This window comes from Lepidochelys kempii, chromosome 10 (assembly GCF_965140285.1).
Source record: "Lepidochelys kempii isolate rLepKem1 chromosome 10, rLepKem1.hap1, whole genome shotgun sequence".
Taxonomy (NCBI): Eukaryota; Metazoa; Chordata; order Testudines; family Cheloniidae; genus Lepidochelys; species Lepidochelys kempii.
In genome coordinates this window covers 25937884-25956277 of record NC_136389.1, presented here as the reverse complement: position 1 = coordinate 25956277, position 18394 = coordinate 25937884, and the positions used below count along the sequence as shown (strand labels likewise).

At 42.6% G+C, this 18394-nt stretch overlaps 1 protein-coding gene across 2 annotated transcripts in view; it reads left to right on the top strand.

Moving 5' to 3' along the window:
• ABAT (4-aminobutyrate aminotransferase) overlaps positions 1–18394 on the top strand; it is a 133118-nt gene that overhangs the window by 87525 nt on the left and 27199 nt on the right. For both annotated transcript variants that reach the window (XM_073362483.1, XM_073362484.1), the window contains exon 6: positions 8788–8837. In XM_073362483.1, the coding sequence (XP_073218584.1) occupies positions 8788–8837 (50 nt within the window). The remainder of the gene's footprint in view (positions 1–8787; positions 8838–18394) is intronic.

Sequence of the window (18394 nt, the reverse complement as noted above, 5' to 3'; positions counted from 1 at the left end):
GGTGCTCCAGAAACAATCAGTTGTAAATGGCCTTAGTTACTGGAAAGCCTTCCTTAGTACGTGTGGGCCAGCCCATGGGGAATGGAGACTAGGCGTTTTACAGTGATATGTGACCATGTCACCTGATAACGAAATCCGTCTTATAACTGGTACTTTTCCATTTAGAAGGAGGGGTGGGGACCCAGAGAGACAAAAGATTCCCGCCTTGTACCAAAGCTATAAGAGGGGGTGGAGCAGGACAAAAGGGGCTGCCAGTCATGAGGAAACCCCTGTTTACCACCTGAGATGTCTGCTGGAACTAACAAGAACTGTACCGGGGAGAGGATTGGGCCCAGACTAGGAAGGAGTCTAGTCTGTGAAAGAAGCTTATTGGAACATCTCTGGGGGTGAGACATTACCTGTAATCAGTTTCTTAATGTATTAGGCTTAGCCTTGCATGTTTTTGCTTTATTTTGCATGGTGATTTACGTTGTTCTATCTGTTATTACTTAAAACCACTTAAATCCTACTTTTTATACTTAATAAAATAACTTTTGTTTATTAATAAACCCAGAGTACGTGGTTGATACCTGGGGGAGCAAACAGCTGTGCATATCTCTCTATCGGTGTTATAGAGGGCGGACAATTTATGAGTTTACCCTGTATAAGCTTCATACAGAGTAAAACAGATTTATTTGGAGTTTGGATCCCATTGGGAACTGGGTGTCTGGGTGCTGGAGACAGGTAACCTGCTAAGCTGTTTTCAGTTAAGTCTGCAGCTTTGTGGGCATGGACCAGGCCCTGGGTCTGTGTTGCAGCAGGCTAGCATGTCTGGCTCAACAAGACTGGGTTCTGGAAGTCTCAAACTGGCAGGGAAAATGGGCTCAGAGGTAATTTCAGCAGATCAGGTGACAGTCCCAAGGGGGTCTCTGTGACCGAACCCATCACAAGTACAATCTATAAAGTCCTAAATAGCTTGAGATGGAGTTATTTAAAAGATCACCCATATCCAGTCACAGACTGTAAGAGCTGGAGAGTCTTTTCTTGCTGTTGGTTCCTGGGGTTAACATACCTGTAGCCATAGTATGAGGGCATTCTCAGTGGAAAGGCCATGCATTTGGAACAGTCAGAGCCATTGTTTAGTGTATCAGAACACAGGACAGATTTATATTTAAGTTTTTGAAAGCCTGTTGGCTTTATTCTTGTTTTGTGTTAGAGCTCTCATTTCGGCATGAGGAGTTCTGTTGTTGGGCCTCTTTAGGTGGAAATGGTAGCACACCATGTTGGTTTCCTTTTATATATTAATGTGTTCGTCTAAGATTCTACAGCACTTGGTTATGTTTTTGCTATTAATTTAGTGTGGACTTGTTTTATCAGATAAACACTTATCTAAATAAATCCAAATATCCATGAAAATCTATATTATAAAGGTTCCAAATAATAAGACCTTTCTACCCTGTGCTGAAGTTTATACTTTTTTCTCAAATCATTCCCATTCTTTCCATTGTTTTTTCATAATTAATAGGTGGGTTTTTTTTTAAAGAAGTTGACTTTGTTCTCCACACAACTGACTTAGTTTCTGGTATGAAACTTAGTCTGATCTCTGATCAGATACCAGAGTTTTGTATCATGCCCACTATCAAATCTAAAGGAGAGACTTTGGACACTAGTATAACATACAGTTGCTCATCATATCTTAAATGTTCTTGTTAAGAACCACCTTTACTTTTTACAGCACTATTCCAATCACTGCATATGAAAAAAAAAACATAATGCAGCAAGAGCTCCATTTGGTTTCAGTCCAGTTCAGAAAGCAATATCTTTCAGTTATGTACATAGTTACCACTTGTGGTTATGCAATTTTGTACTAGAGAAAATTAGGGAGATGTTTTCATTAGTATGTGGGTTAGTGGAGGGGTTTCTAATATAGTTTTCCCTTTTCCTTTTTCTTGCGTTTGAGAAATGTGTGATGATTAATTGTGCAAGAATGTGGGATGATGTGTTTGGTACTTAAAAACTAGAGTGTTAGGAAGTTGGTTTTTCTCTCCTTGATACCTCCCAGCTTCCAGATTTTTCTTCTTTGAAAGATAATTATCTGCTGTATGATCAGTGACAAGTGAAGGATGTTGTACTGTATTGCTGGAACAGAGATAAGGAGAAATTAGTATAAAACGAGCTACATGCAGAGAGGAGAACAGGAGGTAGGCAGTGTTTTCAGAGCAACTTAATTCAAGAAAAAAATGGTGTTCCTATGTAGTGTCTTTGTTAGGGACTCCTTTAAAATATAAGGCTAGATTCTAATCTCAGATATACTGGTGTGAATTGAGTCATTCTATTGACCTCATTGACATTACTCTGCATTTACACAAGAATAACTGAGATCAGAATTTAGCCCAGTGTGCGTGGTATTGGTCATCAAGATTGAAAAGATGCATTTAGGTGTTAGGTGGTGGAGCACTGCAGTGTCTGATGTATAGAGTGGGAGGGATGTTCAAGAAAAAGTTAAGCCTTGAGAAGGTGTGACTAGGACAGGGGTTCTCAACTGTGGGTTGAGACCCACATTATGGGTCCTTTTTTTTTTTTTTTTAAATTCTGAAACAAAATTTGATCATGACTTATCTCCCAGTTCAGAGAAATTCCTGGAGTTTCTACAGCAGTTAGCATAGCTTAACTTCTGTCTAATGCTACCTTCAGACGTGTTGCTTTGTAACAAATGAACCGTGTGCCATATGAGATTTGTTTCATATTTAGTATTTCCAGGTTCTATCAAAGAGTTGGGTCTTAACATTTTAATGTATTCTCTTGAAGATGTTGCAGTAGGGAAGAGAAATATTAATGCAGAAGTTTAAATATTGATTGCTGAAACAGATAGCCCAAGATTTAATCTTGGTCTCTAATGAGGGTTGCTATTAAAATAAAAATATGTTAAAAAGGACTCAAAGTTCCAGTCTGGGCCAGAGGTAAAGAAATCGCTGGTTTTAGTTCAGTTGATTTTTACAGTCAGCTATTTATTTGAAAATTCATCTGAATGCCAGTGATGTTCTTTGAGTGCTTGTTCATGTCCATTCCAATCAGGTGTGTGCGCGTGCATGTTGGCCGGAAGATTTTTCCCCTAGCAGAATCCGTCAGATCGGCCTGGGTGCCTGCTGGAGTCGCGCCTCCCAGGCGCCTAATATAGAGCCCTGCCAACCCACCACCCCCTCAGTTCCTTCTTGCTGGCTACTCCAACAGACGGGTGGGAGGGTGGGTGTTAGAATGGACGTGAACAACACATCTCGAAGAACAACAATTACTAGGAGTAACCGTTTTTTCTTCTTCAAGTGCTTGTTCATGTCCATTCCAATCAGGTGACTCCTAAGCCAAATTTAGGAGGTGGGGTTGGAGCTGTCCACTGATTGGAGTATTGCCTGTCGGGTCATCGCATAATGCACAGCGAAAGTGTGAATAGAAGACCATGTCACTGCTCTGCAGATGTCCTGGGTAGGAACCTGATCCAGGAACGCTGTAGATGAAGCCTGCGCCCTGGTAGAGTGCCCCGTGATTGGAAGTGCAGGAACATCTGTCAGGTCATAGCACTCATGGATACAGGACACGATCCATGATGAAATGCATTGGGATGAACCCGACTGACCTTTTCATCCCGTCAGCCACCACCACGAACAACTGGACCGACTTCCTGAATGGTTTCGTTCTCTCAGTGTAAAGGGCCAGCGCCCTGCGGACATCCAGAGTGTGGAGTCTCTGCTCCCTGTCTAGTCTCTGTTACTAGAATGAGGTTTAGGGTAGAAAACGGGGAGGAAGATGTCCTGGTTGATATGGAACTGTGAGACAGCCTTCGGAAAGAAAGCAGGGTGGGGCCTGAGCTGAACCTTGTCCTTAAAGAACCTGGTGTAGGGTGGGCCTGAAGTTAGGGCCTTGAGCTCAGACACCCTCCTGGCCGAGGTTATCGCTACTGGGAACGCAACCTTGTAGGAGAGAGAGAGCAGGGAGCATGTTGCTAAAGGCTCAAAAGGTGGCCCCATGAACCTAGAGAGGACCAAGATGAGATCCCAGGCCAGAACTGGTTGACGGACATGCGGGTACAACCTGTTGAGCCCCTTTAAGAAGCGGCTGACCATGGGGTTAGTAAAAGCCGAGCGGCCCTGTATCCCCGGGTGGAAGGCTGAGGTGGCAGCCAATTGTACTCTTATAGGAGTCAACGAGAGACCCTCCTGCTTCAGATATAGAAGGTAGTCTAGAATGTGCAGCACTGAGGCTAGTGTCGGGGGTGAGTCACGCTGCGCCAACCAGATTGAAAATCTCTTCCACTTTTGGCAAGGTACGTGGCTCTCATCGAGAGTTTCCTACTGTCAAGGAGGACCTGTCTAACCTGGTCTGAACAGGAAAGTTCCGATGGATTCAAATGTAGAGCCTCTATGCTGTAAGATGGAGTGTCCGTAGGGTTGGGTGTTGGAGACATCTGTGATCCTTTGTGAGAAGGTCCGGGGAGATTGGCAAGGTAATCGGGGCTCCCATGGACATGTCTAAGAGGGATGTGTACCAGTGCTGATGGGGCCAGGCCGGTACTATCAGTATGACCTGAGCACGATTTCTGCAGATCTTGAGCAGGACCTTGTGAACGTGCGGTATCGGCAGGAATGCATACAGGAGAGCCGCTCCCCAATGGAAGAGGAACACATGTGCTGTGGAGCCTGGGCTATGATTCTGGAAGGAGCAGAACTGCTGGCACTTCCTGTTGCATCGCATGGCGAAGAGGTCAATTAGGGGAAATTCCCACCTCTGGAAGACTGAATTTGCGACGTCCGGGCAAAGGGACCACTCGTGGCTGCGAAATGACCTGCTGAGGTGGTTCGGCATGTCGTTTTGAATCCCGGGGAGGTACAACACCTGCAGGTGGACTGAATGTTCTACACACAAGTCCCATAGAATAAGGGCTTCCTGGCATAGGGGAGAGGAGCGTGCACCCCCGTTTGTTGATATAGAACATTGCAGCCATATTGTGCATCACGACTGATACCTATTGTCCAGTTAGGAAAGGGCAGAATATCTGACACACTAAGCACACCGCTCTGAGCTATCTGACATTGATGTGGAGGCGCAGATCTGCCTGTGATCAGAGGCCTTCAGTCCTGTGGTCCCCCAGATGAGCTCCCCAGCCCAAGTCTGACACGTCCATCACCAACTACAGGGTTGGCTGTGGGGCAGCAAAAGGGACTCCTGAGCACACCTGCTGGGCATTGGTCCACCAGCAGAACAAATCGAGGATAGGGCAAGGCAGGGTCACGATCCTGTCCAAGCTGTCCAGGGCTGGTCGATAGACTGACACGAGCCATGACTGGAGTGGCTGGAGCTGTACCACGTAAGTACAGGCTGCCATGTGCCCGAGAAGCTTCAGGCAGTTTCTCATGGTAGTGGTGGGAAACTGCATGACTCCCTGGATCATGTCGTTGAGGGTTGAAACCTCACCTGTGGGAGGAATGCCCTGGCTTGGGTCGAGTCCATTATCACCCTTGTGAACTCTATCCTCTGGATGGGGGACAGAGTCGATTTTACAGACCCAGGTTCTCAAAGGTGGTTCTGATAAACGAGACCTGAGTTTCCACTTGTGTCCTGGAGCGACCTTTGATCAGCCAGTCGTTGAGGTATGGAAACACCTATTCCTGATGTCTCTGCAGAAAGGCAGTGACGACTGCCATGTCATTCTCTCTTCCTGTCCCCAGCATGATGGAAGATGATAAAACCAGCACATCTAACATAAGTTTTGGTTTGGTTTTCTTGACTTTAAATAGTGATTCATAACTAGGGATCTCTAGTGGTAATGGAGGTGAACCACTGTTATAACATGTTACAAAGACTTGTACACTCCACTGCCATCGTGTGCATTACTGCGTGTGTTACACCTCAAACAAATACAGTACGGTTGACTTATAGCCTTGGCATGCACCTGTCTATGTACTTTGGTGCATGTGCACACCCACGCCTTGTGTTAGGATTGTAAAAGATCATGCACTGGTGTCTGCACCTGCAAAATGTGGGTTTATGTATATGCATGTGCACAAATGAAGACACGGCTAAGAATGTGACCCAATATATGCTCTTTTTTTAAAAAGGCAGAATCTTGCAGAGATTGTGTGAAATGAATGCTTAATGTGGGCAAGTAGTTATGAATGCTATCCAAATGTAACAGATGTGCCAGAGAGAGCTGTCAAGCCATTGGCAGACCTCTGCGCGATGCCTAGTGTTTCTCGCTTTTGAGTAGGCCTCAGCATTGTTGGTATCTGTACAAAACGTTCGCTAGAACAGTGCTGTTTTGCCATTGAATTATAACTGTACCTTTTTATTACGGACAAAAAATCCATAATTAAATCTGGTCCATAATTCTGTGATAGGCTGCATTATGTAATGAAACTTGTAATAGCTAAATGAACTTACCCTAGGAGTTCAGTAAATGTGTAGTTGTCACCCACAACTATTTTAATGCAGACTTGCTTGGCATTGTTTTTCCTTTATAGACTTGTAGACTTTACGTTCAGAAGGGATCATCATGATCATCAGTCTGATCTTTTGCACACTGCAGGCCACAGAACCTTACCCACCCACTCCTGTAGTAGGGCCATAACCTCTGGATGAGTTACTGAAGTCCTCAGTATTGATTAAATGAAGTGCTGTTTCTCCTGCAAATTGTTATTCCCTTTGGGGAAGAAAACAGGTGGGAAGGGAATCAATAACTCTCATAACTTCATGTTTTTGAAGCTGGCTTCCTGAGGCAGCATGTCACTGGGGGAGTGGGCCTGGCCAAAAGTTCCCATAGGGAACAGTGAACTTGTGGGTCTGCTGTTGAGTGACAGGTCGCTGGATGCTCTTGCTGTCCATTGGCCAAAGGAACTCTTATAGCTCTAGAGCAACCAGACTCCATTGCTATCCAGTGTCAGTTCATATTGTTCATTTGGATATAATATGCTACTTTGCCAGGGGTTATATCAGATACCCCCTCACCAAACCCAAGAGCCCAAACTATGTGCCATTTTTGTGTAAGAACTTCCACAAGTTCAGGGGTGATAGGTGGAATGATGCTACTAGGGGTCCTCTCCTCCCACTTTGTGATCATTGGCCACTTTTGCGTGATATTTATATGATATTCATCCCTTCTGTGCTTGGAAGCGATGGACTAGTATGGGCTGACAAGCATAAGGATGGAGCATAATTTTCCAGGATGACTTTGAGTGGACAAATGAGTGTGTATGAAAATACAATGTTCAGTGCTTGATGAAGGTCATTTTACTCAAACAAGTCAAGGTTAGGATTACTATCCTTCTGTTCTTGGAAAGAATCTCTTCAGAGTGGGAAAATAAGCAGTCCACAGTGCATGCTTTCTAAACATTTACAGTAATAGAATCTGAGCCGAAAAATGTTAGTGGCACTGATCTAGCAAACAGTGACCCCATTCTGAGTAAAAGAAAGTGGGTGACAGATACATGTGGTACTAAAGAGAAATGGGAAGTGTTAACATGGTAATCCCAGAGTGAAGAGGAAGCAAATTTCCACCACTCAAGTGGATGGCAGCACTTCAAACTGATGGTTAAAAAGATTAATCATGAAAGAGCTTCATTTATACAAGAAAGATTCACATATGTCACCTATGGGCCTGATTCCTTTTCAAACTGTCTGTAACTGTGTTATCTGTTTTAATCAAACTTTAATAGGACAACAGATCATGTTGTGTCCATTTCAACCTAATTGTCAATTTGGTGATAAGCCCTAACACTCAATGAAGTCTTACACCAGAGTGTTTGGTGGTATCACGCGTCCCTGTAATCAGATGCTGCATTTGTCCCACAGCTACTGAAGAGAATGTAAGTCATAGGGGAAAAACGGTTTGTGCCACTTTAGAAAGGGACCAACCTTTAATACTTTAATACAGGCAAAGGTTAGAGACGACACTAAGGGCTTGGCTATACTTGCGAGTTACAGCGCAATACAGGAGCCCCGGGTGCATTAGCTCACTACTCATCCACACTGGCAAGGCACGTAGAGCGCTCTGACTCCACGGCTACAGCGCTGCTGTTACTCCACCTCGGCGAGTGGAATAATGTTTGCTGCACCTTCGCTGGAGCGCCGCAGCGCCAGTGTGAACAAGGTGTTGTATTACTGCACTCTGATCAGCCTCCGGAAACGTCCTATAATCCCCTTAAGTCAAGAGGCCACTCTTGTCATTGTTTTTGAACTGCTGCAGGAATGCGGATATGCCCGTTGAAAGCTCTGTTTCTGATAGCTGGCTGCTTATCTGCTCTGAGACAAAGCAACCATTAGTGTGGAATGCTGTGTGTGAGAGAGAGAGAGAGAGAGGTGGGAGGGAGGGGGGTCTGCTGCTGTCTGAATTTACAAGACAGCATGCTGACATGTTCTCAGTCCCCCAAATACCCACTCTCTCTCCCCCCACATACACACAACACTCCCTGTCACACTCCACTCCCCACCCCGCCATTTGAAAAGCACATTGCAGTCACTGGCATGCTGGGGTAGTTGCCCACAATGCACCCCTCCCAAAGGCGCTGCAAGTGCCACAAATGTGGCCACGCCAGTGCGCTTGAAGCTGTTAGTGTGGACACACTGCAGCGCTTTCCCTACTGCGCTCTCTGAAGGCTGGCTTAACTCAAAGTGCTCTCTATCTGCAAGTGTAGCCATGCCCTAAGAAAAAAGCAAGTTAAGTAAATAAAGTTACTCTCTAAACTACAGTACATACTGATGAATAAATCTCAAAAAGGCTACTTGAAACCAGATGGAAATAGTCTCCTTCTTTTGTTTCAGGTTACAGCCATCCATCTCTGATAAAACTTCTCCAGCAGCCACAGAACTTGGTAAGTGGTTTGCATAAAAGACACAAAATAATTAAATCAGTCCTTCACCCCTCCCACCCTTGTTACTGGTTTATCTTGTGTTAACTTTTAAAAAATGGCCATAAATTCAGTGTCTTTATTAAGTCCATGATTTTCAGTGTCTAGCCGAATTGTAAATTTATGTTCCCAGGCTTGTCTTTTGAAGGTGTTGTGCAGGTGTCCTTTGAGGACAAGGACTGGGACGTCAGATATGGAATAATTATGCAGATAATGTGAATATATTGGTTAGCAGTGTGAGTCTTCAGAAAGCACAGCATCCTACACCCTTGTTGCCTATGAAGTGGAAATTATGGGAGGGAATCCAACATGAAAGATGTTTGAATAATATTGCATTATAATTCAATCTGCTTTTTTGCCATGGCCTTTCTGAAGGTCATGGGTTCCATGATTTTTGTATATATATTTTTTAATTTGACTTTTAACAGTTTAGCTTGTGCATGTGGGTGAATGCATGGGATGATGAGCTGAATTAACTTAACTGAAAACCTTGCATGATTCCAAATTAAGCCCTGAACTGTATGAGAGTCTGAACCCAAAAGCTCAGCAACACTGTGTAGATGTGAAAGACCAGATCAGTGAATTCTCAAGGAGAGTTTTCATTTCTCCAAAGAGGGTGATTCTTTCTCCTGATTAGTTGTAGCTAAATTAGCCCGAATCATATTGTATGTATAGTTGGGGTTATTTTTTTCAATGTGCATTACTTTACATTTATCCACATTACATTTCATTTGCTATATTTTGTTTCTGAATCACTTAGTTTTGTGAGATCTTTTTGAAGTTCTTCTTCCCAGTCTGCTTTGGTCTTAACTATCTTGAGCAGTTTAGTATCATCTGCAAACTTTGCCACCTCATTGTTTACCCCTTTCTCCAGATCATTTATGAATAAGTTGAATGGGATTGGTTCTAGGACTGACCCTTGGGGAACACCACTAGTTACCCCTCTACCTTCTGAAAATTTACCATTTATTCCTGCCCTTTGTTCCCTGTCTTTTAACCAGTTCTCAATCCAAGAAAGGATCTTCCCTCTTATCCCATGACAACTTAATTTACGTAAGAGCCTTTGGTGAGGGACCTTGTCCACATGTTTGTTGACCCCCTCAAAGAACTCTAATAGATTAGTAAGACATGATCTCCCTTTACAGAAACCATGTTGACTTTTGCGCAACAATTTATGTTCTTCTGTGTGTCTGACAATTTTATTCTTTACTATTATTTCAACTAATTTGCCCGGTACTAATGTTAGACTTACTGGTCTGTAATTGCCCAGATCACCTCTAGAGCCCTTCTTAAATATTGGTGTTACATTAGCTATCTTCCAGTCACTGGGTACGGTAGCTGACTTAAAGGATAGGTTACAAACCATAGTCGATAGTTCCGCAATTTCACATTTGTGTTCTTTCAGAACTCTTGGGGGAATGCCATCTGTTCCCAGTGACTTGTTACTGTTAAGTTTCTCAATTAATTCCAAAACCTCCTCTAGTGACACTTCAATCTCTGACAATTCCTCAGATTTGTCACCTACAAAAGACGGCTCAGGTTTGGGAATCTCCCTAACATCCTCAGCCGTGAAGACTGAAGCAAACAATTCATTTAGTTTCTCCACAATGACTTTATCATCTTTAAGTGCTCCTTTTGTAACTTGATTGTCCAAGGGCCCCACTGGTTGTTTAGCAGGCTTCCTGCTTCTGATGTACTTAAAAAACATTTTGTTATTACCTTTTGAGTTTTTGGCTAGCTGTTCTTCAAATTCCTTTTTGGATTTTCTTATTACATTTTTATATTTAATTTGGCAGTGTTTATGCTCCTTTCTATTTACCTCACTACGATTTGACTTCCACTTTTTAAAAGATGCCTTTTTATCTCTCACTGCTTCTTTTACATGGTTGTTAAGCCACGGTGGCTCTTTTTTAGTTCTTCTACTGTGTTTTTTAATTTGGGGTATACATTTAAGTTGAGCCCCTATTATGCTGTCTTTGAAAAGTGTCCTTGCAGCTTGCGGGGATTTCATTCTAGTCACTGTACCTTCTAATTTCTGTTTAACTAACCTCCTCATTTTGCATAGTTCCCCTTTCTGAAATTAAATGCCACAGTGTTGGGCTGTTGAGGTGTTCTTCCCACCACAGGAATGTTAAATGTTATATTATGGTCACTTTTTCAATATGGGGATAATTGAAATCCCCCACTATTATTGAGTTTTTTTCTTTTGATAGCCTCGCTAATCTCCCTTAGCATTTCATCGTCACTCTCACTGTCCTGGTCAGGTGGTCGATAATAGATCCCTACTGTTATATTCTTATTAGAGCATGGAATTACTATCCATAGAGGTTCTATGGAACATGTGGATTCATTTAAGATTATTTCATTTGATTCTACATTTTCTTTCACATATAGTGTCCCCTCTCTCCCACCCCCGCACGACCTGTTCTGTCCTTCCGACATATTTTGTACCCTGGACTGATTGTGTCCCATTGATTGTCTTCACTCCACCAGGTTTCTGTGATGCCTATTATATCAATATCCTCCTTTAACACGAGGCACTCTAGTTCACCCATCTTATTATTTAGACTTCTAGCATTTGTGTGCAAGCACTTTAAAAACTTGTCACTGTTTATTTGTCTGCCCTTTTCTGATGTGTCAGATTCTTTGTGTGAATGTTTCTCATCTGATCTGGCCCATACTTTGTCCTCTTTCATCCTCTCCTCCTGACTTAAAACCTAAAGAATCTCTATCAGTAGACTCTCCTCTAAGAGAAGTCTCTGTCTGATCCACGTGCGTCTCTGCAGCAGTCTGGTTCCCCCATCTCTTAACTTTAAAAAGGTTGCAGAGCAGTTTTTAAACTAAGTGCCAGCAGAAAATAGATCATATTTTCGTTAAAATGGGGCATTTTTTCCTAAGAGATAACTTTATTCAAAACACCCTAATTACAATGTAGCATTAATCTAACAAAGAGCTGTCTACCACCATTATGTTTGGTGGCACTAGCTTATTTGTATACTGGCACTTTAAACGTCAGAGAGAAGCTTGGAACAAATCTCAGATCAGAATGCCTGCAAAGTGCAGATAGGAACTTTATAGCTAGACCCATCTCTCCTAAACATGATCCGCACAGACACTGTTCATAGAATCATAGAATATTACGGTTGGAAGAGACCTCAGAAGGTCATCTAGTCCAATCCCTGCTCAAAGCAGGACCAACACCAACAAAATCATCCCAGCCAAAACTGATAGGTCTGAAAACTCTCTAAGGATGAAGATTCTACCACCTCCCTAGGTAACCCATTCCAGTGCTTCACCACCCTCCTAGTGAAATAGTGTTTCCTAATATCCAACCTAGACCTCCCCCACTGCAACTTGAGACCACATAGAGGATTTAGGAAAACAGTCTTTCCTCTCTGGAGACCTATAAGGACTTACTTCACTGGAGCTCAGACTGTAATTCTACAACTTGGGAAAAGTAGCATTGTTTTGTAGTAAACATGGGTTGTTGAGCCTGCTTTGATACATTAATTAATTGCCAAACGTTACTGACTTGTACTTAATTCACTTTTAACATAAAAGTAGCATATTTTGTGACAATAAAACACCTGCAAAGATTAAAAATCTGTGCTATGGAGAAACACTTCAATCCATGATATTCCATTCAAGTTACTTGAATAAATTTACCAAATTAATCTGTATTAATAATTTAACAGTGATTTTGAAGAACAAAAACTGTTTTTCAAACAGTGTACTGTACAGGTTGGTGCTCACTGACTCCCCACTCAGTTATCACCCACTGACCACCAACACTAAACTCTAAACTATGAGGGTTTTTATACTATGGTCATTGCCATAGTATCTGCATACCTTCTAGGAGTGTATTAAGCAACTTGACTAACTGCTGTCACGCACTGTTTTGTTCACTCATCCTGTTCCCAGAGGAAGAAGCAGTGGAGTGGCTTGTTTTGATGGCATGGATTTCTTTTGTTTGTTTTTTCTGTGTGTGTATATTGTAGAAAACAAGGTCAAAGAAATCCACCTTGCACTTGGAACGGAAAGTGATGAGGTTTGTGATAGTCCTGTCCTGGGGAGTTAATTTCCTAGTCTCAGACAGCTCTCAAAGAGCTTTAAACAATCATTTAGGTATCCTGGGCCCTGGCCCTGGAGCACTTTGATGATAAGGACCAAGACCTTGAATTTGATTCAGAATTCTATGGGAAGCCACAGAGGACAGGTGTGATGTGCTCACAGTAGCCTTTGTTGCTGAGGAGCATTTTGTATTATTTGGAGTTATGTAAGTGTTGAAGGTTTCATGCCCAGGTATCTTACATTGCTATAGTCCAGCTGAGAGGTGATGAAGGCCTGAATAACTAAGGCCAAGTTTTCATACATCAGGATGGGATGGAGTCTCCCAGCCAACCAGAGAAGGTAGAAAGCATTACTTGTGGCTGTTGTGGTGTAAGGAATTCAAGAGTACTCCTAGACTATGGACTGAATTGACCAATTGTGGACATGAACCTTCAATCACAGGAGAGACTATCATGGCTGAAAACTCCTCAAAATACTTTCCTTTGCCCACCAGCATCACCTCTTCTGCTTGGATTCAAATTCAGCCAGTTGTTGTTCATCCATAAGCTGATCTCATCCAAGCACAGGGCCATCTTGGTGGTGGTTGACATGGTCATAAGTGGTGAAGGATAGATAGAGCTGTTTATCATCTGTATATCACTGGCACTTGAGACCATGTCATCTGATCAGTTCACGCAGTGGTTCCGTATAGATGCTGAAAAGAACCAGAGAGAGAATTAATCTTTGTGGAACCCCGCAACTGAAGGGTCTAGTGATAGAAGTGCAGTTCCCATTACTGTTCTTTGGTGTATCACTGCAGGAAGGACTGAAGCCATTTTAGTGCATCACCCCGAACTCTTGCCATCTCTGTCAGGTGAAACAGCAGTATCTCATGGTCAATAGCGTTGAATGTTGCAGAGAGGTCTAGGAGGATGAGAATGGATGTCTGGCTTCTATCCATTGTCAGGAAGAGATCTTCCATCAGTGCCACTAAAGCAGTTTCAGTTCTGTGTCTGGTTCTAAAGCCAGATTGTGCTGGGTCTAGTATGTTGGCTTCACTTAGATGTGCTTGTAGTTAATCTTTCACTAGCTTCTCTTTGGGGGGCAAATCTTGCTGTGGCCATCTCTGTAGGTGCCGAGGACTCTTGTAGTGGAGACATTTTGTTTCTACTGAGTTGGGGAGGACCCCACCCCTGGGACGCAAAGAGGAGTTCAGCTTCCCAGTGTGTCCCTGCATGTTGTTGTACAGAAGAAAATTGGGGATAGAGCTGGAGAATCCATTGCTACAAAGATCATTCAGTCTTCCCCATGCCTTCGAGAGGGGTGCTCGGGCTATGGAGGCTACTCCAGCCTTAGTGGCTGCTGAATGGCTCAGAGCTGGACCAAGAGAATGGGTTCCTCTCTCTTGTCTGCAGGGAATTCTGCAGCTGCCAGCCAAATTACTCAGATGTAATGCTGGGAGAGGCTGTTGCCAAAGGGAGACTAGTTACCCACAACATAAATGAGATGAGTAGAGAACACCATCATCTGCTTAGCCCATTGTTACAATCTGAAAGAAGAAATTTAACATGCTAGTGCACAAAGGAGAACTTCCTTAACATGCAGTCATGGTAAAGGGGCATGCTTCAGACTCCTAGGAGGCTGGCCACACAAATAAAAGGAACCAGAACACCAAACCATTTATTTCATTGGAAACATTTTGAACCTGAGCTGCTAAGCTGAGAGGAAGGCAGCCCGGAGTCAAAGAGAATCTTCAGTGTCCAACCAATCTTTGGTGAAAGCCAGTCTCCTTGGGTAAGAATAAATGCACATCATAGGATCATACAATCATAGGACTAGAAGGGACCTCGAGAGGTCATCTAGTCCAGTCCAGTCTCCTGCACTCATGGCAGGAATAAGTATTATCTAGACCATCCCTGACAGGTGTTTGTCTAACATGCTCTTAAAAATCTCCAGTGATGAGATTCCACAACCTCCCTAGGCAATTTATTCCAGTGCTTAACCACCCTGACAGGAAGTTTTTCCTAATATCCAACCTAAACCTCCCTTGCTGCAATTTAAGCCCATTGGTTCTTGTCCTATCCTCAGAGGTTAAGAACAACAATTCTTCTCCCTCCTCCTTTTATGTACTTGAAACTGTTATCATGTCCCCTCTGTCTTCTCTTCTCCAGACAAAGCAAACCCAGTTTTTTCAGTCTTCCCTCATAGGTCAAGTTTCCTAGACTTTTAATCATTTTTGTTGCTCTTCTTTGGACATTCTCCAGTTTGTCCACATCTTTCCTGAAATGTGGCACCCAGAAGTAGACACAATACTCCAGTTGAAGCCTAATCAGCGTGGAGTAAAGCGGAAGAATTACTTCTCATGTCTTGCTTTCAACACTCCTGCTAATACAGTCCAGAAAGATGTTTGCTTTTTTTACAACAGTGTTACACTATTGACTTACATTTAGCTTGTAGTCCACTATAAGCCCCAGATCCCTTTCCACAGTACTCCTTCCTATGCAGTCATTTCCCATTTTGTATGTGTGCAACTGATTATTTCTTTCTAAGTGGAGTACTTTGCATTTGTCCTTATTGAATTTCATGCTATTTACTTCAGACCATTTCTCCACTTTGTCTGGATCATTTTGAATTTTTATCCTATCCTTCAAAGCACTTGCAACCCCTCCCAGCTTGGTAATGGCCACAAACTTTATAAGTGTACTCTGTATGCCATTATCTAAATCATTGATGAAGATAATGAACAGAACTGGACCCAGAACTGGACCCAGAACTGATCCCTGCGGGACCCCACTCGTTATGCCCTTCCAGCATGACTGTGAACCACTGATAACTACTCTCTGGGAATGGGTTTCCAATCACCTTACAGTAGCTCCATCTCAGTTGCATTATCCTAATTTGTTTATGAGAAGGTCATGCGAGACAGTATCAAAAGGTTTACTAATGTTAAGATATACCACGTCTACCGCTTTCCCCCTATCCACAAGGCTTGTTACTCTGTCAAAGAAAGCTATCAGGTTGGTTTGACAGGATTTGTTCTTGACAAATCCATGCTGACTGTTACTTATCACCTTATTATCTTCTAGACGTTTGCAAATTCATTGCTTAATTATTTGCTTCATTATCTTTCCCACTACAGAAGTTAAGCTGATTGGTCTGTGATTCCCCGGGTTGTCCTTATTTCCCTTTTTATAGATGGGCACTATATTTGCCCTTTTCCAGTCTTCTGGAATCTCTCCTGTCTTCCATGACTTTTCAAAGGCAATCGCTAATGGCTCAGATATCTCCTCAGTCAGTTCCTTAGGTACTCTAGGATGTATTTCATTGGGCCCTGGTGACTTGAAGACATCTAATTTGTCTAAGTAATTTTTAACTTGTGCTTTCCATATTTTAGCCTCTGATCCTACCTCATTTTCACTGGCATTCACTATGTTAGGTGTCCAATCACCACCAACCATTTTGGTGAAAACCAAAACAAAGAAGTCATTGAGCACCCCTGCCATTTCCACATGTTCTGTTGTTGTTTTTCCCCTACCATTGAGTAACGGGCCTGCCCTGCCCTTGGTCTTCCTCTTGCTTCTAATGTATTTGTAGAATGTTTTCTTGTTACCCTTTATGTCTCTAGCTAGCTTGATCTCGTTTTGTGACTTAGCCTTTCTAATTTTGTCCCCACATACGTGTATTATTTTTTTATATTCCTCCTTTGTAATTTGACCTAGTTTCCACTTTTTGTAGGACTCTTTTTTGATTTTTAAATCAGTGAAGATCTCCTCATTAAGCCAGGGTGGTCTCTTGCCATACTTTCCTACTCAGTGGGATAGTTTGCTCTTGTGCCCTTAATAATGTCTCTCCGAAAAACTGTGAACTTTCTTCAGTTGCTTCCCAGGGGATCTTACCTACCAACTCTCCGAGTTTGCTAAAGTCTGTCTTCTTGAAATCCATTGTCTCTTTTTTGCTGTTCTCCCTCCTACCATTCCTTAGAATCATTAACTCTACCATTTCATGATCACTTTCACCAAAGCTGCCTTCCACTGTCAAATTCTCAACCATTTCCTCCCTATTTGTCAAAATCAGATCTAGAACAGTTTCTCCCCTAGTAGCTTTCTCCACCTTCTGAAATAAAAAATTGTCTCCAATACAGTCGAAGAGCTTGTTGGATAATCTGTACCCTGCTGTGTTATTTTGAAGTTCCCCATCACCACCAAGTCCTGTGCTTTGGATGATTTTGTTAGCTTTTTTAAAAAAACAACAACAAAAGCCTCACCTACCTCTTCTTTCTGGTTAGGTGTTCTGTAGTAGACCCCTACCAAGACATCACCCTTGTTTTTTACCCCTTTTATCCTTACCCACATATCCTAATGTGTGAGAGAATTACATGCACAGTGGCAATGGTCCAGTGGATAGGACACTGGACTGGGAATCCAGGAGGCTTGGATTCTACTTCCAGCTTAGCCACTGAGTGGTGTGGACTCTTGGAGAAAGCACTTAACCTCTCTGTGCCTCCACTTCCCCATTTGTAAAATAAGGATAATGATACTCCCCTTTGCAAAGTGTTTGAGATCTGTGGATGAAAGGTGTTTTAAATATTGTTTATCATGCCATTTGCCTTAAACGTCAAACACAAATATACTGCAGTACAGTAGAGCCTTCCAGGTATCTCCCAAAGACAGCATGGAAAACAGAACTGAAGAAAGCAAACAATCATTCAGGAATGTATTAGCAGGAGTGTTGTAAGCAAGTTACAAGAAGTAATTATTTTATTCTACTCAGCATGATAATGCCTCAACTGGAGTACTGTGTCCTGTTCTGGGCACCACACTTCAGGAAAGATGTGGACAAATTAGAGAAAGTCCAGAGGAGAGCAACAGAAATTATTAAAGGCAGTGCTTAATTTGTGTCTGGGCTTGCCAGGGCTGAGACCCAGCACCTCTGTGCTTGGCAGTTCATAGCCCTGGCACCTCTGGGCTTGCATCGGTTATAAAAGAAAAAAAAAATTGCTTGTGCCCTGGCACCTCTTTCATTACAAATTAAGCACTGATTAAAGGTCTAGAAAATATGATGTATGAGGAAAGATTGAAAAAATTGGGTTTGTTTAGTCTGGAGAAGAGAAGACTTGGGTGGGTTGGGGGACAGAAGTCTTCTAGTACATAAAGGTTGTTATAAAGAAGCAAGTGATTTAATTGTTCTCCTTAACCACTGAGGACAGGGCAAGAAGGAATAGGTTTAAATTGCAGCAAGGGAAATTTAGGTTAGCCATTAGGAAAAACTTGCTAACTATAAGTGTAGTTAAGGACTGGAACAAATTACCTAGGGAAGTTGTGGAATCTTCATCAATGGAAGTTTTTAAGAACAGGTTAAACAAATACATGTGAGGGATTAGCTGGATAATCTTTAGTTCTGCCTTAGTGCAGGGGACTGGATTAGATGACCTATCGAGGTCCTTTCAGTCCTACATTTCCGTGATTCTATGA